At 39.3% G+C, this 23861-nt stretch overlaps 1 protein-coding gene across 5 annotated transcripts in view; it reads right to left on the bottom strand.

Moving 5' to 3' along the window:
• RETREG1 (reticulophagy regulator 1) overlaps positions 1 to 23861 on the bottom strand; it is a 144888-nt gene that overhangs the window by 6877 nt on the left and 114150 nt on the right. For 4 of the 5 annotated variants that reach the window (XM_053592873.1, XM_053592882.1, XM_053592889.1 and 1 more), the window contains 3 exons: positions 4954 to 5080; positions 2432 to 2516; positions 190 to 327 (listed from right to left, as the gene is read on the bottom strand). In XM_053592873.1, coding sequence (XP_053448848.1) covers positions 190 to 327; positions 2432 to 2516; positions 4954 to 5080 — 350 coding nt within the window. Of the gene's footprint in view, positions 1 to 189; positions 328 to 2431; positions 2517 to 4953; positions 5081 to 7446; positions 7752 to 23861 lie in introns of those variants that run through there. The other variant, XM_053592903.1, reaches the window with a different exon arrangement.

The raw sequence follows: 23861 nt of genomic DNA, 5'->3' as shown, positions 1-23861 counted from the left end.
AACAAAAGTCTAAATAGGAAAAGGTTACATATTTTTTTATTTGGGGGGATTTGCTTTCAGAATAGTATGAGTCAAAGGCTAAAGGTAAGCTGAACAGTATTAAAGGCAACTTCATTAAAAAAACAAACAAAAAAAACCCTGTTTATGTCTCATTTAATGCATGTAATCTAAAATTCAAACTTTACCCACCAGATCGCTCACGTTTCTTCTGATTTATATATTCTCCAATTCCAAAATCTAGTTTCAGCAGAACTGACTTGATTTTGCTGTATATTTTTTGTCCAATATCATTACATTTAAACAGTGGACACAAAAATGCGCACAGTACTGAAACAGAAAGAGGAGAGTAGAAGTAAAATGCCCTTCCTTTTAAAAGGCGACATCTTAGCATTTCTCGAAATACTATGATACCTTACTGAAAAAACTGAAGTTTTTTTTTTTTTAGGGAAATGCCTCTGTAAAATAAATTAATTCAATTCTTTTCTCGCGACCATTTTCTACTACACACGCACGTGTACACACACACAGACACATACACCATGCTCATAGTTATTGTTTTTAGGCTTGCAATTAGATCAACTTTCTCCCCTCAAAACTTATAGAAAGATTACATGCTTTCTAGACAATAATCCTAGATTAAAACTTCAACTATATTTATTAAATGTCATTTTACCATGGGAAAGTTATTGTCTCATTAGCTTCTCATCAGTAATATTGGGATAATAATGTTATTTCTTGGGGTTGTTGTATAAATGAGATTAATGCAAGCCATCTAAATAATACCTTGCCCAAATTAGACTGTCATTCCCCAGCCCTCTTTTCCTTTAACTCCTGAACAATCAAAGGCCTGATGTACATTGTAATGAGTTCTAGCTGGGAGAGCGGATTTTAGCTTCAACCCCTTGCCATTTATATCATGCCTTAGGAATACAAAAAGAAATGCAGATTGTCACATTGCACATACTAGATTCCTGATGTTTACTCCTTTGTTATTGTTAGGAAATGTCCCCTATTCCCTTTTTAAAATAGAAGTTGCAAACTCAAGTATCTCTAGAGGCCAAGAAATTATATGTAAATATTAAAAGCCAGTGTAAGAAAAATAAAAAAATTTGAGGGTTAGTTAGGTGGAGAGTTACTTCCCATCAAAAGGTTCTGATGCCAGATCTTCATATTTTGCAGAAGCAGCAGAAATTCCATACTTTTTGAACATTTTTATAGCTGACATGCAATAAATCGTGTATGTAAAGTGGTAACAGTATAGTAAGTTTTGATTCATATATACAACTATTTCCACCATCAAGATAGTGAACATATTTGCCACCCCACAAGTTTCCTCATGTTGTTAGTCCTCCCTTCCTGCCTCTCCTTGCACCCACCCACCTCATCCCCAGGGAACCACTGGTCTGCTTTGTCATTAAAGATTAGTTGGAATTTTCTAGAATTATATATGATAGAATCATACAGTGTATGCTCCTTTAACTGGCTTCTTCCACTCAGCTTAACTGTTTGAGGATTTATCCACAATGTTGCATGTACTAATTTTTAGTGTTGAGCAGTAATCCACCATTATATGGATATGCTACAGCAGGCGTCCTCAAACTGCGGCCCGTAGGCCACATGAAGCGGTGTGAATTGTATTTGTTTCCGTTTTGTTTTTTACTTGAAAATAAGCTATGTGTAGTGTGCATAGGAATTTGTTCATAGTTTTGTTTTCTTTTTAAACTATAGTCCAGCCCTCCAACGATCTGAGGGACAGTGAATTGGCCCCCTGTTTAAAAAGTTTCAGGACGCCTGTCCTACAGTTTATCTACTCATCTGATGGTGAACATGTGGACTGTATTCTGCTTTTGGCTAACCACAAATAAATCTGGTATGCACGTTCACGTACAGGTCTTTGCTTTCACTTCTCCTGGGTAAACACCCAGCTGGGTGATGGCTGGGTCATATACCATAGTAGTTAAGAGATGCCAAGCCATTATCCGAAACGATTTTACCATTCTGCCTTCCCACTGACAATATGTGACAATTCCAGTTGCTCCATATCCTTCCCGATTTGGGATATGGTCAGTATTTCTAATTTCACCCATTCAGGTGAGAGTACAGTGTATCTCATTATGGTTTTAATTATTTTTTTGAGCCCCAGAACATGCAAAAAGGCAAAGGTCTTGATGTACTGGGGGGGGGGGGGCAGTGTAGCTTACTTATGGTTTTTTTAAACATAATTTAACATAAAATTATTCACTACCTTTTACAGCTATTCTTCCTATTTTAGAATATAAAAATATCTCTAGGAAAAAGGAGAAACTTTATAGAACAGGAAATTAAAGAATAGGTATCTTGTTTTATAATTAAGACCTCAACCCTCCTCTTACAAACTGATACCATATATACATCATGCAAATTAGCCAAATGTTCTACTAAATATACTTACATAGTAGATAGCTGAGTATAACCCCAGGAATGTAACTCCCCAGGATTGTAAAAAATGTGCATACACTGCAGACCAGGAGACAAAACTGGAAATAATAGAAAAAACATTGGACAGTTACGCACAACACTGACATTTTGGAGCACAGGATACACACACAATTATATATTTAGAGGTGACCTATCAGGTTATGACAAGTGTTTCTAAAACATCATTCTTCTGCATTTAGATGTAATGACTGCTGCATTCAACTAGGCTTAGTCCATTTCAGTGCTTAGTAATAGTCATTTTGAGGCCACAGGAGCTAATTTCTGACACTGATGATGACAATGGCCATTGCTCCTGTCCACGTCTGAAGACTAGTATGTCCCAGAAACTCTTTTTATTCAGCCTTTTTTAAAAAAAATAATGTAGCCAGATAACTAAATCTGCCAGTTCAAACTATCGCTATAAGCCCATCAAAATTCATAAAAACACAAACATGTTACAGAAATTAGAGGCATCTACACAGAACGAACGCAATTTCCATAGCTGGCAAGCTTCTGGGATAAATCTATGGCCATTACTATCCTCCCTCCTAACCACATCCACCCCTCAAATTGACCTCTCTCCTAGGTCCCCTAGAAATGAACTGCAAATAAATGAAAATCCTGTAGCGAAATCCTACAGCAATTTTCCTTCTCTCTGTTATTTACAGTTTAAAAATCTGGGCAGTTTTAAGAAATGAAAAAGCAACCTACAGAAAAATCTCCTTAATCCCCATTAAAAACATCAAGACAGAAACATTTTCCCATAAATTAATTTCCACACTCCGTTATTCAGCTATCTTAGCCTTTTGTGTTTATATTTAAATGGTGGTATTGAATTCAACTGACAAGCAAGCAAAGAAAAATTTTGGGAAAATTAATGGAATTTCCAAAAGACACATGAAGAAGGAATAAATGAATCTGATCAATAATTGATTAAGAGAGAGAGAGCCAGGGCACCTAAATTTAAGGTTAACTAATTTTTTTCCTTTGGGAGAGGATTAATAAATTCACTAGTCAAAAGGAGAATTAATGAACTTCTGGAACAAAATTAAGCACTACTTCTCAAACAGCAAGAGCCCTTGAAAGAATCTGGAATTCTAGAAATGAAATGCAACAGGAAAGGCCATAAAGTCAAAAGAACAAATAAGTGAATAAAAGCATTACCATATCCAGAATTTTGTTTTATAAAGGGATTTCTTATTATCCCCTAGATTTGCAGCATTATCACCTTAAGCTAATTGACTTGGGGCACATTAATGCAACCTAATGCAGAAGTCTGAAGTTTAGAATCTTCCAAAAATATGCTTAATTACTTCAGTAAAATAGGCATCAACAATACATCGTGCCCTCCCACATAGACATCTATTCTGAAAGTTACCTTCAGTGATTTAATAAAATCCAAATACAGCACTGCCATGTTAATATGTTCAGAATGTCGCCAAACATAGTTCTCATTATTGAATACCAGTAAAGTTATGAGATTGCCTACACATGGTACAAAGAAAGGGGTTTTTGTTGTTGTTGTTTTGTTTTTTTGAGACAGAGTCTCACTCTGTTGTCCCTGGTTAGAGTGCTGTGGTGTCATTGCTCACATCAACCTCAAACTCTTGGGCTGAAGCTATTCTCCTGTCTCAGCCTTCCAAGTACCTGGGACTACAGGTGCCACAACCCCCAGCTAGTTTTTCTATTTATAGGCACAGGGTCTTGCTCTTGCTCAGGCAGGTCTCAAATCCCTGAGCTCAGGCAGTGCACCTGCCTCGGCCTCCCAGAGTGCTAGGATTACAGGAGTGAGCTACCATGCCTGGCCCTGAGAGGGATTTTAAACGCTGACATTCCGGGGTCTTCAACTACAGCTGCATAAAACATGGAAGCAATACCTAAGCTATCGAGACAGGCGATCAGAGTGCGAGCTGCCTCTACACATCAAATAAAACAAGTGTGTGCACTGCTCCTGTAATCCCTTGCCAACCACTCAAGACTTCCTCTCGTGGGTTTTTATCTCAATTAGAAAAATACTTTTTATTTATATAGTCCCTATAGATGTTTTGCCAAAAGTTTTCCTTCTTAAATGAATCAATAAAAATCTCCACTTTTTAGATTGAAAGTGAAACTCAGTTATCTCAGAATGTGCCCTCAAAGGACTATTATATTCATTTCATCTCTCGTTGACTTCAACGCCAGGCTAACTGTGATACCTGAAATTCTTAAGACTTTCTCCTTGGTCTGGGTGATCAAACCAATCACCATTCATTCTACTTAATGAGCTAGACAAATACATGTATGTATAAAAAGCAATCCAATTTCAAAATGCCGGGTTGAGGATTCTCTGGTGCTCATACGCTGACATTTCTGAACCTTGCTGATTTCAGCCTGTATGGTCTATGTTGCCAGTGTAGTATACTCAGAATTGGACAACTATTACAAGCTGATAAAAAGGGTTAGCTCATTTTTTCCCCCAAGTACACTGCATATTTTAAAACACACTTGAAAACTTGCCTTGCCAGGGCTCTGCTGTTTAAAAACAGACATTTCTTGTAGAAATATGCTGAAATTCATCCAGGATTCTGCAGTGCAGTGGCTGAGTCTGGGTCTTTCATCTGGTTTGGAATTGATAACTTCCCAGCTAAAGAGAGGGGGGGAAAGGTAACCAAATTTGAGACGATTCAGTCAATATTCATGACTTCACCAAATACTTAATGAGTTAACACTGTTGACCACACCTTCTGGAAAAGCTCTGTGAATTCAAAAGTTAACTAGCCAGATACTGCTTCGGGAAGCTCACATGCCAAGAGAAATAATTAGCTATACAATTAATTATTCAATTATAAGGAAAATGCTGAGAGAGGACAGGATGAGGGCTTTGGGACATCTTTTCTGAAGTCACTGTTTTAAATGTTTTATTATTATGGGCACATAATAACTGTATATAGTGTACACTGGATATTTTGATACAGGCATACAATGTATATTAATTAAATCAGGGTGACTGGGGTATCTGTATCACCTTAAGCATTTATCATTCAAGTTAAGAACATTCCAACTCCACTCTTTTGGTTATTTTAAAGTATACCATAACTTTTTGTTGACTATGTTCACTTTGTTGTGCTATCAAATATTATTTATTTTATCTAATTATCTAAGTATATTTTTGTGAAGAAGTCATTTTTAAACTCAGACCTGGAATGGATTAACAGTTCACCATAAGGCTTCCAGTAGACTAATGTACAATATATGTGGAGGCCCTGGAGTGGGAAGGAGCTAACTGCACTATCCTGTCTGTGCCCCAATGTGGCTCCAGCAAAGTGAACTAGAATAATAATATAGGAAACTGGGGAGGAAGGAGGGAGCTAGAACATACAGGGCCTTATAAGACTCATTAGAAACTTTTTAAACCTTAAGGATTGGGAAGCTAAGAGATTTTAGGATTAAGCATGTAATGATTAATAAACACCAATATATTTTCAAATAGGGTGGGTGGTCAACTATATAGAAAACTGTTAAACTCAGACTTGGGATTTCACAATACTCCCAATTTTTTCAGAGTTATCTTTTTCCAAGCATCACGTAGGATGTGCTGGATGTGACCCATAAGCCAGGAAATGGGCTGTGACCCTGCCTTCATTTTTTAATTTTTTAGCTCAGCAAGCTAAAAACTAGAAACAACCACTCTAGGAAGAAGACACGCAAATACATGTCATTCCCTAAAACTCCAAGGACATCAAGCTTAATTCTTATTCATTCTTAACCTTGAGATACCACCTAACTCCAGTGAGAATAGCCCACAAAGTCCCAAAGCCACAGATGCTGGTGTGGGTGCAGAGAGGGGGACACTTATACACTGTTGGTGGGATTGCAAATTAGTACAGCTTTTTTGGAAAGAGGTACAAAGAATCCTCAAAGAGCTAAAATAGACCTTCCATTTCATCCTGCAATCCCATTACTGGGTATCTACCCACAAGAAAAAGAATCATTTTATCACAAGGACATTTGACTCAAATGTTTATAGCAGCTCAATTCATAATCACAAAGATGTGGAAACAACCCAAGTCCCCATCCACCCATGAATGGATTAATAAACTATAGTATTTGTATACCATGGAATACTACTCAGCTATAGAAATATGGAGACTTTACATCTTTTGTATTTACCTGGATTGAGTTGAACGTTCTCCTTAGTAAACTATCTCAAGAATGGAAAAGCAAGGATCCTATGTACTCAATACCAATTTGAAACTAGTAGGTGAACAACTACTGGCCCCCATGAGAGAAAAACACAAATTCAAGTGGGGAGGCAAAGGAAGGGGGCTCAGTAAACTCCTACCTCATGGGTTCGATGTAGGGGTATATGGCACACCTCCTGGGTGGAGGACTCAACTACAACTTGAACTGTACCTAACAAATGCAAACAATGTAACCCGATCATATGTACCCTCATGTTAATCTGGAAAAAAATTATATATCCATAGCAGAGTTTAAACATTTAAAAAAAATGCGTGTGGACTGCTGTTTGTGATAGTACTATTTACATTTAAAAACAAGACAATTAGTGCCTATCGTGTTGAAGACACTACCATATAGCTGTTGGTATGGCAATAAATGAATGCAGAGAAGTTTCCAGCACAGTGGTTCTCAACCTTCCTAATGCCGCGGCCCTTTAATACAGTTCCTGTGGGTCACAACCCACAGATTGAGAATCACTGTTCTAGCACATAGCAAGAATTATCCACAAACTCTAATCTGAGCTACAACTGCTCAAGTATCCCAGTGAGGCTGACCTCTGGATTAACTCCAGTAGCCCGAGGATAAATCAAAACTACCTGGGCCCTTGGAAGCTCAACTACACAGAAATTGTGTACGTAGAGAGATTCTGCTATTTTTAACATATTTTGAATAGTAAGGAAATTTGTAAAGCAATCCATTTTCTTTTTTAAAATATAACTTTTAATCCAAGTTTAAATGAGCACAACAGCAGTAAAGCAGAGGGCGTACCTCATTTTTCCTCCTCCTTTGTTCTGGCAGCCTCACCTATGGCCCTAGACGGTCACTGCGTGACTAGCTGTCCGGGCTGATGTTGCTTCTCCAGGTAGACCTTTGCCAAAGGATTTTCTGCTTGTTATAAAAAGTGCACTTTGGGGGATTTCTAGCGGTCCAAAAGCAGGTGATGTCTCCATTAACTCTACCTCCTCTTGAATGACTGAGCAAACTTGTTTCCATTGGTGACTAAATCTGGCACCAGGTTTACAGACCCCATGAATGATTCCAGACCTATTAAAAAAAATCCACTAAGTGCTTGGCCAAGAAGCCCACATCTGTAATGAATTGTTGCTAAATACATCTGCTTAAAGGGAAAAGATTCTGCACAGGACAGGAAAAGCTACATAGAAAAGGAAATGTAAGGTTATCAAACTGTGTTCTTTCCTCAGAACAGCACAGATTTGGGGGCAAATTCGTGCACACAGGCTAGGCTACTGTTCTGCTGAATGAGATCATAAAGATGACAGAAACGCAGATTTTTATTTCTATTTTCTGTGCATATTGAGTAGTTATTTAAGGATTCAGTTAAACTGTATGGCAAATATAATTCTAACAAAAATCAATCAAAAACTTACAACGGAAGGATTTGATTAACATTCTTTAAAGGTTAGAATGGTACTGTTATCAAGAAAGAAAAAAAGATTAAAATAGAGTAAATGAACATTTCGTATTTTGAAACATTTAAAATATACTTTCATCAGGACAATGAAGAAATTGGATGATTTGGGTTTAAGCAATGAGACAAAACAACACTGAAAATGAACCGTGTGTGAACCCCGCTATCATAATATTGAGAAGAAATCACAGAATAATATGTGCAGTGTTATTTCATTTATATAAAGTTTAGAATCATGGTAAGCTAAACAGATTATTTAAGCAGAATAATAAAAATAAAAATAAAATTCAGGAGAGGGCAGTTAAGCAGAGAATGTTACTTGAACACGACATGTAACAGCTTAGGCACTGGTCATGGGCTATTTCTTAGGTGACAGATACACAAGAATCAATTTCCTACTGTTCTTAAAGCTTCACGTGTGTGAGTGTATATACATCTCGATGTATGTTGCACTTTACAAATCTTTTGATACTCAACTGTATAATGCTTTTTATTTCATAAATAACTTTTCTTGAACATTCACTGTTTTATTTTTACAATACAGAGATAATCTTGTGCATAAATAACCTTCGTACATGAGTACATCCCACTTTAAATTCTATTGTTAAGATACAAATGTTACAAGCTTTTGCCTACTTTTTTTATTTGTAAAGTAAAAATAATATTTTCGCTGGCTAGAAACATGGGAAATCTTTTTTTTTAACGAATGATACTTTGTATGGATGCTGGAGTTTTGTTCTATTACACCATAAGGAATCATGGCCAAGAAATGACACTGTTATTTTATATATACTTATTATTATTCTAGTAAGTAAAATGTCCTAAAATTGGATAGGAGCCTAGTCTAGTACCACCTATGGAGATAATTTTCAAGTGAAGAATTCATATGACTCAATGTACTTTATAGAGATCACAATAAAATTACTAAAAATTCTCTTTTGCACTGAAGGATCTCATGTATTTTCCATAGTGGAGTTTAAATGAACACTGTCTATCCATTAATTTATTCATTTATTCAATTAAAAGTTATTGAGTTCCTTTTTGTGTCTTGCATTTTTTTATTTATATATATTTTTTATTGTTGGGGATTCATTGAGGGTACAATAACTCAGGTTACACTGATTGCATTTGTTAGGTAAAGTCCCTCTTGCAATCGTGTCTTGCCCCCAAAAGGTGTGGCACACACCAAGGCCCCACCCCTCCCTCCTTCCCTCTCTCTGCTCTTCCTTTCCCCTCTTCCTTTCCCCACCCCTCCCTCCTTCTTTCTCTCTCTGCTCTCCCCTTCCCCCACCTCCACTGTGACCTTAATTGTCATTAATTGTCCTCATATCAAAATTGAGTACATAGGATTCATGCTTCTCCATTCTTGTGATGCTTTACCAAGAATAATGTGTTCCACTTCCATCCAGGTTAGTACAAAGGCTGTAAAGTCTCCATTTTTTTTAATGGCTGAGTAGTATTCCATGGTGTCTTGCATTATTATACTCAAAGTGTAAGAAGTTACTACTTCAAAAACTTGAATACCTGTAGCACCATTCCTTTCTCTTGTCTATAAATAATACTACTTGGTGGGAATATATGGAGAATATTCACCTTGTGACTATTTTCCATATTCATAAAAAAAACTTTTTTTTTTTTTGCAGTTTTTGGCTGGGGCTGGGTTTGAACCCGCCACCTCGAGCATGTGGGGCCCGTGCCCTACTCCTTTGAGCCACAGGCACCGCCAAAAATAAACCACTCTTAATCAAACTTTTTCCCTTTGCAAAAACCTCAAGTGAAAGTTTTTTTAACAATACATTCCATTGTTATATTAACGTAATAAAAATTATAACTGAGATTTGAATTGTTAATAATCACAACAAAAGAGAAATTCATTGTGTGCAACGTGAAAATTTATCTAACCAAATGGGCTTTGGAAGGACTAATAAATGTTTGAGATAAAAATAAATGTTCAAACTGTGCTGAATAAAATTTAATGGGGATATATGTGATTTAATTTGAGTAATACAGTTATATAATTCATAAGGAGACAGGACTTTGACATCAACTTTTCAAATTCTCTTATATAGGATGGTCATAAGTTCATGTGCGATTTTAAATTTCACCCTATTTTAAATTGCACACAAACTTTATGGCCACCCTGTATGTATGTGAAGAACATAAAACCCAAGTTTTCTCAGCTAGTTTGAGACAAAGCCAAGAGCCATGGCTCTAACTCCTGATGTCCAATATAATTCAATTTCATTTAAAACAGGTGCCCTCTTCAAAGGATAAATTCAATGACATCCGTTGAAGAGACCACGTTGTAACTGAGAATGAGAAGCGACACGCATGTTCCTCCTTACTCCTTCCTAGAACCAGGAAGGATGAGGCATGATTGACCAATGCCGATATGGCATCATGTGAAGACCAACCCTTTCCAGGAAAATGAGCACTTCATGTGCAAAATCCAAATACTCAGCAGGAACTAAGACCCGTGCTGGGTGGTTGGTTGACGTTCAACACCGGTGACGTCTCCACTCTGCAACAGGCAGAGTTGCTCCATAGTGAAACTCTAGGTTTTCCTGGAGAGCCTTGTTTGGAAGACACACAGCCAGAGAAAGGCTCTTCTGTGAATGTTGCGTGAGGCTTCGAAAACATCTCTTTTCCCTGGCGTGCGGCTATCTTCCCACCATCCTCAGCATTGATCAATGTGCCACATTAAGACCCAGCTAACATAAAAGGAACTGAAACACACCTAAGGCACCTAAGGCAAACTCAACCAGTTTGAGTTTTTACCAATTTCTTAACCAAGCGGTTCAAGCCTTTTGTGACTGAAGCTCATCTAAGAAGAAATTAGTTACCAACGGCTTCATTATTATTATTTCCTCCTTAGTTTCAGAGGGAACATGCATGCTCCAGGTTCAGAGGGAAATAAGATTCTTTAGTTTGTCTTTCCCATCCTCTCTCCCTCCCCCTCCCCTCTTCTTTCTCTCACACTCTTGCCTTTACTACTGAGCACCTGCTGCACACTCCAGCCACAAGATAAGGAAGCCGTTAAGACACCCCCCATGCCCCGCCAGTCCAGTCCGCGAGGCATTCCCAGGGGCATTCACTGTAACTCCCAGCCCCTCACAGACATGCCGTCTTTCAAATGGGCTTCGCCCAAGGATCTGCAGCTGTAAATGCCTTCTCCAAAGGCATCAGCTGATGCCATTTCGTTAAGTTTTCCTTTTTTTTTAGAGACAAGAGTCTCACTTTGTCACCCTTGGTAGAGTGCCATGGCATCACATAGCTCACAGCAACCTCTAACTCCTGGGCTTAGGCGATTCTCTTGCCTCAGCCTTCTGAGTAGCTGGGACTATACGTGCCCGCCACAATGCCCAGCTAGTTTTTTGTTGCAGTTTGGCCAGGGCCAGGTTTGAACCCGCCACCCTCGGTATATGAGGCCAGCGCCTTACCCACTGAGCCCCAGGAGCCGCCCAAGTTTTCCTTCTTAAGAAAAAACAGTCAAAGGTCATCCGCAGTCAAGATAAGCAATTATTTACCAAAGAACACTGAGCCAGAGCCAAGTGCTTTTTCAACAGCCGAAGAAGTTATGGTTTCACCTGCTTGTGAAACTCTAAGGGAAGAAAAATCAAATAGATGGGGCCTCAGACAGGTGGCCTCGCTTCACCCACAGAAAGCAGCCTTGGCCTCTTGACAATTTCAAGCCAATATCCCTTCATCCTGCCTCCACATCCCTATTAGAATACAATTAGTTGCATGCACCAGGTGGCTGGGTCCAGGTAAGCCTCATGCAGTTCCTAAAGAGTGCTGAGCCTCCCAGGGCACTGTTCAAGCAGCAGGTGGCAGGGGTGGGAGGGCTCGCTGGAGAGACGCTGACAGAGCAGGCCTGGGTGAAGCTCAGAGATCTGCACTTTTAACAGGTGTCCCAAGGGATCCCGAGACAGGCATCTCTTACCCTGAAAGTCACTGAGAAATACCCTCAAGAGAATTACATAGAATTCCTTTCACAATGAAGAGGGAAGACTTCTGCTTCTGGGCAAGATGGTGTGACAAGGAGCCAATAAACCTTCCCACCTGAAACAACCAAAAAGCAAAAAGAAAGCCAGACAAAACATAGGAAGCAATTATTTTCAAAACCCTGGGCATTAGGCAAGGATGACAGGAACCCCTGAGAGGCAGGAAACCCAAGAGGGAGTCCTGTGATTGCCGAGTGTTCCTATGACCTGGAGCAGGGTGACCACCAGGGGGAACCTGGTGACTTGCTGAGTTGAGGAGACAGAGCTGAGGGTCCAAAGAGGTGACCCAGGAAGCTAGAGTTTGCAGGACAGAGTCTAAGTGCTGTGTAGAGAGCATGTTCTGTCCTCCTGGGGGAGTGGGGATCCCCTGGAGAGCTGAGAACTGACTGGGACGTGTGGGGGAGTGACGCAGAGGCTGGAAAAGAGCCATCAGAAAGGACTACAAGGGATAGGGTCTTGTGTCTGGTCCCCACAACTATACTAAAAAACCTCAAAAATCCATGAACAGGGCAGCACCTGTGGCTCAAGGAGTAGGGCGCCAGTCCCATATGCCAGAGGTGGCGGGTTCAAACCTAGCCCTGGCCAAAATCCAAAAAAAAAAAAAAAAAATCCACGAACATTGGTAGAGTACTCAGAAGGGTCTTACTTCAGCAGCTGAGTATAATGAGTCCTAAACTAATGCTGCTCTGGTCCTAACAAGTCTTTTTTTTTTTTGGTAGAGACAGAGTCTCACTTTATGGCCCTCTGTAGAGTGCGGTGGCCTCACACAGCTTACAGCAACCTCCAACTCCTGGGCTGAAGCGATTCTCTTGCCTCAGCCTCCCGAGTAGCCGGGACTACAGGCATCCACCACAACGCCCGGCTATTTTTTGGTTGTAGTTTGGCAGGGGCCGGGTTTGAACCCGCCACCCTCGGTACCTTACCGACTGAGCCACAGGCGCCGCCGTCCTAACAAGTCTTAAAAGCAGGCCCTGAAAGCAGCGAACTGACTTTAAGTCAACTGTCACTTGTAGGAATAAAAAGTGATGAGTTTTTGTTATAAACCAAATAACCAAAGCAGTCGGACCGCAATTTTACTTATTTTCATGTATTTTATCTTTTAAATTATTGTGTACCTGTTCTCCTTTAAAAACACACTTATCAAAAACAATGTTTAAATATATTAAAAGGTGCATCTTTGTGTAGCTTGAAGGCCACACAAGTGGAACTCAAATGCGCTGTTTAGCTTCAGAATGCAGCACCCAATATTCGCCACTAGGGGGTTCTGTAAGATTAAGAAATCTGACACGCTCGTGCTCTTTAAAAATAGATTGTAATTCTGTAAGACAGAACAGATGCTAGCAGCCTAGTCCTCTCTTTCACCCAAAGTGTCTTTGAGCACTAGAAAAAATAATTCGGGAATAAATGAATCTTGGCATAGAAGAAATAACATCTCTTGGTCTCGTTTCACTTCGCTTCCATTCATTTCAATAACTGTGCACTGAGTGAATGTTAACTGCCACCATTCTTGGTTCCAGGAGTTTAGAAATGACTGAAGCACAGCCCCCAATCAAATGAAATTTTACCTGTGACCCCAGAACAATTCAGAATACACATACATATATGTACACACATACACTCATTATACATGAAACTTGCCTTTTTAAAATGGCATCTAATTGTATCTTGGGCTATGGGTGGGGGGAAAAAAGAATTTGAAAGCTAAGCTGGGGGTTGGATATATGAGGACAACCTATTAACTCTAAGATCTTTTACTGCACATCTTACAGGGCAAAAGAACCTTTTAGCTTCTACTAGTGAACTTAAAAGTCAAAAGAATGCAATGACTTTAATGGCATATATTCTGGGTAACGGGTACACTTATACCATTGATGCAAAATGTACAAATGCAAACTATGTAATGAAAAGTGTATACCCCTGTAACACTCCAAAATAAAAAATAAATTTAAAAAGAAGTACCATTAAATACACTAAGGTTCTAAAATCAATCCTCTAAACATTTCGCAAACATTACTTAAAAATCACCTTCTTGTTTTCTATAAGCAAAGCCTAGATTACTAAAATGTTCTACCAAATATGAAAAAAAAAGTCAAAAGAAGTATTATTACAACTGAATATTTATTTTCAAGGCAAAAATTTTTATTTTTTAGGATATCAAAGCTCAAAGCCTTTTACATGTTTCTTGAGCTTTCGATTTGAGGAGATAATCACCAATGAGACACAGGCAACCTACAGTGGGTGGGAAAAGGAGTGTGTGTGTGAGGAGACTGCCAAAGAATCCTGAGGGTCTGGCTTCAGGTTTGGGTCCTGTTAGGCCAAGAGGCAAGGTGCAAAGCAAATCCACCCGTGGACACTCCCATAATTGGAGCCAATTCCCTTCTGCCTTTAGCCAGTCTCAGGTATTTGTAACATAAAATCAAGCACTACATTTTTCAGTGGCAATAATGGAAAACTGTGTAATACATTTTAAATTATGAGGTAGACATGACTATAAAAATTACAGAATAAGATTACATAGTTTAATATAACAGTTTCATTTAGGTGGCAATTTTTAGTAGAAAGGAAAGCTGCAGATAGGTTGAATAATTCAAATAAAGGCAGTTGATTAACGACTCAAATAAAGGGGGTTAAAGGCAGCATGAAATGTGAATAATAGCCAACACTTACCAGAAGCAGGCACTCTTCTGCATCTTGTAAACTGTCCTTAACAACCAACGTGTAAGTCAGCTACTGTGTATTATTCCTGTTTAGTAGATGAGGACATTAAGGCCCAGATACATTAACTACATTTTGTTCAAGGTCATGGAACAAATGCACAATGGAATAGGGAAGTAATGCATGCAACTGAGAAGGCTCCTAATGTGAGATAAGATACAGAAAGAACACGCTGGATCGGAACACGGAGACCATTTCAAACATGAGGGGGAAAGCACATTAGGGCAGGATTATGGATCCCTAAATGCCAAGCTGCATAAATAGAAACAGCTAACAAGCAGCTTTGGTTTCCAGGTGAAGCTCTTTGGGCCTAAGGAGTTTAGATTCCTATTTTCTCTCCCCATCCCTTCAACTGTTTCTGAATTCGTACTCACAAAGTGATTCCATAATCTCATGAATCTCAGCTTCTCAAACTGAAATTACTGCATGTGCTCACAATGATCATGACCATGGCTACCATTTGGTGAGCTCCACTGTGTGCCAGGCACTAAATTAAGCTCTCTGCGTGCACGGTCTCACTTAATCTCCACCACGTGAGTCCCCTCTTTCCCCCTCCCCCTGCGAGTAGGGACTAGTGTGATCTCTGTTGCAAGCAAGGGAAGATTAAGGCTGTGAAGACTGTGAAGCCCAGCAGATCTCATCACTGACCACCACGGCATCTTGTAATGTGCCTTTGTAGCAATTATCAATTGCAATTAATTTATGAATTTGGTAATACTGACTCCCCATTAGACTTTAAATTCCGTGAAGAAATTCTTGGACGCCACTCTGTCTTCAGTAGCTAAGAGAGCTTGATTTCTAGAGGCATATAAAGACATTGAATGAATAAATGAATATAAACAGTAAACATCCAAAAAATATAAAAAATTATCAAAGGTAGTTATTTCATAACACCATGATTTTTCACTTATCTTAATGTTTCTATATATTAATGCTGGCATGCATAATTAGCATGGATGCCTTTAGATGTATAAAAAAGATAAAATAATAGACAAGAATCACTTTGTGGGTATGAATTGAAATGTATCTTAATGTTTCTATATATTACATATTTGCACGTATAATTAGCATGCATGCCTTTACACGTATAAAAAATGTAAAATACTAGGCAAACATTCTCTTAAATTTTTGAAAACCGATTTTCATCTCTATGGAAAAGTTTCCTTTTTCTTTCTTGCAAATGGGCAGTAAACTGCCTTCAAAATTAGGTAATTAAGAATTATGCCTCATAGATACCAAGACTTTCTAGAATAGGACATTTGTATTTCATGCGGGATTCCTTTTGGCAAAATTTGGGCCTTAATGCTTCACATCAAGGGGAGCTCTGAATCTTGAGTACTTTGTCTGGGCATTGCTCCCACAGGCCCTGCCAGTATTTGTGATACCAGTGAGAACAGGATGGAGCCTCCCTCAAATGCATGGGACAGGATGAGAAGATCAATGGCTAGGGTTAGAAACTCAACCTTCACATAAGACACCAGAGAAAAAGAAGTCCCTTTTGTTTTGTTTTTCAAGTTCTTGTAGGGCAGCCTCACTCCAGTGGAGAATACTTCAGATACTGTTATGTTCTCTCAAACACAAAAACAGTCAAGGACTCTATTCCGTTCACAGTAGTGCCAAAGAAGATGAAATATTTGGGAGTTACCGAACAAAGGATGTGAAAGATCTCTATAAGGAGAACTGTGAAACTCTAAGAAAAGAAATAGCTGAAGATGTTAACAAATGGAAAAACATACCATGCTAATGGCTGGGAAGAATCAACATTGTTAAAATGTCCATACCACCCAAAGCAATGTACAATTTTAATGCAATCCCTATTAAAACACCACTGTCATACTTTAAAGACATTGAAAAAATAATACTTTGTTTTATATGGAATCAGAAAAAACCTCAAATAGCCAAGACATTACTCAGAAATAAAAGCAAATCAGAAGGAATCACACTACCAGACCTCAGACTATACTGTAAATCAATAGTGATCAAAACAGCCTGGTACTGGCACAAAAACAGAGATGTAGATGTATGGAACAGAATAGAGAACCAAGAGATGAATCCAGCTACTTACCATCATTTGATCTTCGATAAGCCAATCAAAAACATTCAGTGGGGAAAAGACCCCCCATTTAACAAATGGTGCTGGGTGAACTGGCTGGCAACCTGTAGAAGACTGAAACTAGACCCACACCTTTTACCATTAACAAAGATAGATTCTCACTGGGTAAAAAATACTAGAATAAAGTGCGGGGAAAACACTTGAAGAAATTGGCCTGGGAGAATATTTTGAGGAGGACCCCCCCTGGGCAATTGAAGCACCACCAAAAATACATTACTGGGATCTGATCAAACTAAAAAGCTTTTGCACAGCCAAGAACACAGTACGTAAAGCAAGCAGGCAGCCCTCAGAATGGGAGAAAATATTGCAGGTTATGTCTCCAACAAAGGTTTAATAACCAGAATCCACAGAGAACTCAAACGTATTAGCAAGAAAAGAATAAGTAATTCCATCTCAGTGTGGGCAAGGGAGTTAAAGAGAAACTTCTCTGAAGAAGACAGGCACATGACCTACAGACACATGAAAAATGCTCATCATCCTTAATCATCAGAGAAATGCAAATCAAACCACTTTGAGATATCATCTAACTCCAGTAAGATTAGCCCGTATCACAAAATCCCATAACCATAGATGTTGGCGTGGATGTGGAGAAAAGGGAACACTTCTGCACTGCTGGTGGGAATGCAAACTAATATGTTCCTTTTGGAAAGAAGTTTGGAGATCACTTAGGGATCTAAAAATAGACCTGCCATTTGATCCTGCAATTCCTCTACTAGGTATATATATCCAGAAGACCAAAAATCACTTTATAAGAAAGATATTTGCACCAGAATGTTTATTGCAGCCCAATTCATAATTACTAAGTCATGAAAGAAGCCTAAGTGCCCATCGATCCACAAATAGATTAATAAATTGTGGTATATGTACACCATGGAATATTATGCAGCCTTAAAGAAAGATGGAGACTTTACCTGCTTCATGTTTACATGGATGGAGCTGGAACATAGTGTTCTTAGCAAAGTATCTCAAGAATGGAAGAAAAAGTATCCAACATACTCAGCCCTAATATGAAACCAATTTATAAACACCCACACTTTCATATGAAAACTATAACCTAACTATAGCCCAAGATGAAGGGGAAAGAGGAGGGGGAGGTGGCGGGGGGGGGGTTTGGGGAGGGGGGTGGGGAGGTTGGTGGAGGGAGGGAAATTGGTGGGACCACACCTATGGTGCATTTTACAAGGGTACATGTTAAATCTACTATATGTAGAATATAAATGTCTTAACACAATAACTAAGAAAATGAGGTGAAGGCTATGTTAACCAGCTTGATGAAAGTATTTCAAATTGTATATAAAACCAGCACACTGTATCCCATAATTGCATTAATGTACACAGCTATGAATTAATAAAAAAATTAATAAAAAATAAAATTCCATTAAAAAAAACACACATAGGGTGGTGCCGGTGGCTGAGTGGGTAGGGCGCCGGCCCCATATACTGAGGGTGGTGGGTTGAAACCCAGCCCCAGCCAAATTGCAACAAAAAAAAATAGCCGGGTGTTGTGGCGGGTGCCTGTAGTCCCAGCTACTCAGGAGGCTGAGATAAAAGAATTGCCTAAGCCCAGGAGTTGGAGGTTGCTGTGAGCTGTGTGACATCACAGTATTCTACCGAGGGTGATAAAGTGAAACTCTGTCTGTGCAAAAAAAAAAAAAAAAAAAAAACACCACCACACACAAACACACATATATACCCCTTTCTAGTCACATTTTAGGTTTTTCACATCCCTATGAATTCATACTGCAATAATTGTTTCCAAAGGTATGTAGATTTATATAATATCTCCAGAGAATGTACGTTATTTAATTACTTATAATTTTTAAAAAATCTATAGGAAAGGGGAAGTGAACCCAAACAGTATTTTTCAGAAACTTAGCTCTGTCAATGCTCCATATTGACAAATTGAAAAGTAAAAAAGGATCTATAATAACCTAAGTTGTCACCTGGCAACCATGGCAAACAGCTGCTGCAGCGATCTCACCTATAAATATACTTTGGCCTGGAGATGTGTATTCTCATCTCGTGACTAAAGGTCTCATGCTCCATGTTGGTAGTGGACATCTGCTGATGCTAATTCCTGTCGAATTTTTCTTAGAAAGGTCAGTCGGTATCTGGTTGCAGATTTTAACATTTCTTAGCATAATGTGCTAGAATTTTTTTTAATCCTGTGAATACTTACATACCTTGTATGTGTTTGTGAGTGTATGTGTTTGTGAGTGTATGTAGACAGAGAGAGAAAATAAAAACAGAGCTATGTTTCCCTGCCTGAATGCTCACGGAATTAGAACCATGACAAAGCAAATAACATTTGTCAAGCTGAGGATTAAATAAGCAAACACAAGATTAAGAAATTACATAGCACTCAACTTGAAGCCTTCACTTTCTCCCACCAATTAGCCACGTAAGCAACTCGTCCCCAGGCCTTAGAGGCGCCAGTTGAGCAGCCAGAGAAGCCGAGCCCCACCTTCCTCAGGGCAGCTTAGTATTCTATTCGGGGCCCTCTTCTGTCTTTATACCAGGTTTGAAACAAACCAGAGATCAGTTATTATGTGAGACTATCCCTGTCCCCTTCCACCTCAAACTACTATGTCCCTGAGTGGTCATCAACTATCAGATCCACCTGGATCATTTGGAAGGCTGACACTAAATTGCCCATCACATCACTTATGTTATTACAGCTTCAAGATTCTATGAATAAGATGCCAGTTAAATAAAGTCACTTTTCATCATTTTTAATTTTGTTAACATTTTCCTTTCTTTTTTTTACTGAAACAGAGTCTCAAGTGGTCACCCTGGGTAGAGGCTGTGGCATCACAGCTCACAGCAACCTCCAACTCTTGGGCTCAAACGATTCTCTTGCCTCAGCCTCCCAAGTAGCTGGGACTACAGGCGCCCACCACAAAGCCCAGCTATCTTTTGTTGTAGTTGTCATTGTTGTTCTAGCTGGCCCGGGCCGGGTTTGAACCCACCAGCCTCAGTGTATGTGGCCAGTGCCCTCACCATGGAGCTACAGGCGCTGCCCTTCTGTCAACTTTTTCTTTAATAACTAGATTTCATAAGCCCAGGGCATAAACAATGTAAATTCCATTACTAGCATGGGACAAGCACTTACTTGAGACAAGCAAGAGATTAAACACCTTTGCTTTTGGGAATGCCAAGATTTGCTTCTATCACACTATCCCTGAGGGAAGGAAAGATTTCTGCTTTATCCCTGAACAGATAGTGTTGGATAAGTCAAGAAACATTCCTCAAGGGAAGCAATTTGTTAATGTGAAGCAAGTTTGCTAATTTGAATTTAAACCTTTTCTCCTATTCTAATTTTCTAATTTCAGTGAATTACAATCCAGTATTTACTGTAGTTGGAGTCAAAAGTAAATGTCTCCCTATTATTTTACCTTCAGCCTAAATATATGAAACCCATGACAACAAAAAAAAATAGGTTTTTATTTTATTTTATTTTTTTTTGAGACAGAGTCTCACTATGTCACCCTTGGTAGGTGCCCTTGCATCACAGCTCACAGCAACCTCAACTCTTGAGCTTAAGCGATTCTCTTGTCTCAGCCTCCCAAGTAGCTGGGACTATAGGTACCTACCATAATGCCCAGCTATTTTTTGCTTGTAGTTATTGTTGTTTGGCAGGCTTGGGCTGGATTCAAACCTGACAGCTCTGGTGTATGTGGCTGGCACCCTAACCGCTGAGCTATAGGCTATGAGCCCAAAAAATATGTTTCTTAAACTGTAAAGCATTTCATTAGTAACACAGTTTCTAACATAGTTTGCTTTTTAGAGATTGTACCCATCATACTGAACCTAAGCAGGAATGTACCATCCAAACAGAATTGAACTATCAAGTTCTTTCCAATTCAAATCAATTTTGTCTGGAGAATAACTTGAATTATGATAAGCCTGGAGTGATTACCACACACTGAGACAGTCAATAAGGATATCAGATGGTTGAACTATAGGCCACATTCTCACCTTCATCCTTTGAAAAGTGAATTTCTTATTTATCTTCGAATAATATAATCCTATAAATCAGCCATTGAATGAGTTAATCAGTGGCTTTCAAAAGACTACACTCTTAACAAAAGGAACAGATCCTTTATCGGTCACAGAAAAAATGACGATCTCATCATGATGAATTTGAGCTTGCTAATTTTGCCCTCAGCCTCCCTCAAAAGCGGCTTTTGAGAACAAGCTGTTGTGTGAACAGTGCAGGTATTAATGGTAAGTCGATCTGATGCGACATTCAGCAACAGCACGCAGGGGAGATGGGTATGGGCACACGCCTGCCAGTGCAGAGGGCACAAACAAGAAAGGGGATGGTGGAAAGTCACAGCACTGAAGTATTGGCGAGAGGGTGGAGATAATTTTTGAGGTCTGACTAGTCCATGTAAGGAGCCTGAGTTTCCCTCCCCATTAAATAAGGAGCTGAACGAGATTGCAGGTTAACCCTTTCTGTCCCCTGTGGAGCATGTGGAGAGTCTGGGGTGAGTACTACCAACACCACCTTCTGCTCAACGGTTTTATAATCTGGAAGGGGCCTATCCAGTCACATGTTTACTTGAAAATATGAATTGAGAAAAACTCTGAATGCTTTAAGCCCTCTATTTTTAAGAAATAAACAATTACTGTCTCACATAACGAATGGATTTACAAATTGGTATTCATGTGAGAGAGAAATATTTAACTCCGACAATATCCCTTAAAACATCCCTAGTGATAAAAAAGGGGAAAGAGAATCTTAGAAGCTATCAGTGACAATTCTAGCAACAGTACTGGCATAGTGTCAAATCTCGGGACCAAAGTGGTTCCCAGCCAACAGCCCTCCTACTATGCTGAGGAAGGCTCAGTTTACTTCCATTTTCTGATGCTGAGGATATTTAAAATGTAAAATGCCAAACCCAGGCTATTCCAATGTTTGGGGTCCTATAATGGAGAAACTTAAAGCCATAAGGACTTTCATCTTTCCTTTGAAATGGATTGCCGTGATGTCACAGACTGATGTCCCCTTCTGCCGTGCCTTCTGTAGGCTTAGCCAATGTGATCTGTGAGCACGCCCTAGATGCTGGGATCTTCACTTATCTTTCCTTGGCAATGTCAGTAAAATATAGAAGTAGAAATTCGGTGTTGAATCAAGGCAAGGATTGCTGAGTTATTGGAAACATGCAGCTGAAGATTCCAGAAGTGGGAGTTGGAAGGTAAAGGCAAATTTACTAAAAACAATGGGTGCTGCTACAAGTCAGGGCCTAATTTCCTGAGAGCAATAAATATTAACTTATTAATAAGTGCTGAAGAAGTTTCAAGACTGCCAATTGATTTAGAGCTTGGAACAAAGATTGGTGTTCTTGTATAAAACACACCCCCATGTACTATGCATCATGTCCAGTTTCATTTATTTAAAAAGGAGCAAGAATGTAATGACACAAATCAAACCCAAGCAAAGGACCATTTTAAAGTTTAGCTTAATAACTACTAACCTTTTTAGTTGTTTTGGGATGCACATTTTTTAAAAAGGAATACTAGCAACTTGCCCTTACTGACTGCTATTCATCAACTTAGTCTTCACAGAGATAAATAGCTGTATGTATTAAAAATAAGCTCACCTATATATAAATGTCAAAGCAACAGTGGTTTAAACCCAGAGTCGTTCATTTCTCCCTCTTGTGACAGCGGAGCCTAGAGGTCCAGGCTGACATGCAAGAGAGACCCAGACCCTTTCCATCTAGTTGCTCAGACACTTTCCAATCACACTGCCACTCCATGAATGGAGACAGTTACTGCAGCTTCCTGCTACCCCATCCTTATTACTACTAGCAGGAAGGGGGAGAGGGAAAGGCATTCCCCTTTCTCTTTAAAGTCAGGGCCTGCAAGTTGCACATACAACTTTCCCTTACCTCCCCCTGGCTGGAACACTGTCACATAGCCAAGCCTAGCTTCAAGAGAGTTTGGGGAATATAGTTCAATTGCTGATGGCCATAATCCAGTTGAAACTTGGGATTCTATTACCCAAAGAAGAAAAGGAAGCTGGGTATTTGGGACACAGCAATCTGTGACACAGGTATCTGCCACAACAATACTCTCTTTGATCTTATTTCACCACTTTATGTAATTTATAATTACATTACACGATTGCAAGAGCTACAGCAATGGGCACAAGAGATCTGAGAATAAACACAACCGACTCAGTAAGTTCACAACTCAAGTAGGGGAAGCAGTTATACACCAGAGTAGGTTAGGCAAATATTTCCTATAAAGGGTCTGATAGTCAATGTTTTCAGCTCTGCTGCCCATACATATGGCCTCTGTATTCAACTCTGCCATTATAGCAAGGAGGCAGCCACAGACAATTTTGAAAATGAAAGAGCATGGTTTTAATCCAGTAAAACGTGATTTACAAAATCAGGCTGCACGGTGGACTTGGCCCTGGGCCACAGAAGTCTGCTAGTTCAGAAAGTCATGGTTTCATATGTGCAGCTATTCAGAGAAAGAGAGAGGATGGAGATCACTGATTAACCTAGCAAGCTAATAGGAACGCTATGAGAGCATCTACTATAATAGTACCCCTCATTTACTAAGCACATACCAAACACTAGAAACTACATTAAAGCTTTATTCATCTTCTCGAATCCTCACAACAATCTGACAAGGTATAAAATGCTCCCATTTCCAGGTGAGAAAGCAGACACAGCCACAAAGTCACAACACCAGGACCAGAGCCCAGTGTCTCACCACCAATCCCCAAGCCTGTTCTCTTCCTGATGAAATATTGTTCTTCAACAAAAGTCGAATGAGAGATGATCCTTCAGCTAACAATAAATGAAACAAATGCGTGTAATTTCTTGTCATCTTACTAGCAAAGCTGTGGGGCCAGATTTGACTTGTAAAGTATTACAATGGCAAAGGTTTCCATCTAATCTTA

The sequence above is a fragment of the Nycticebus coucang genome, chromosome 1 (assembly GCF_027406575.1).
Source record: "Nycticebus coucang isolate mNycCou1 chromosome 1, mNycCou1.pri, whole genome shotgun sequence".
In the NCBI taxonomy this organism is placed as follows: domain Eukaryota; kingdom Metazoa; phylum Chordata; class Mammalia; order Primates; family Lorisidae; genus Nycticebus; species Nycticebus coucang.
This window is presented reverse-complemented; position numbering and strand designations above follow the sequence as displayed.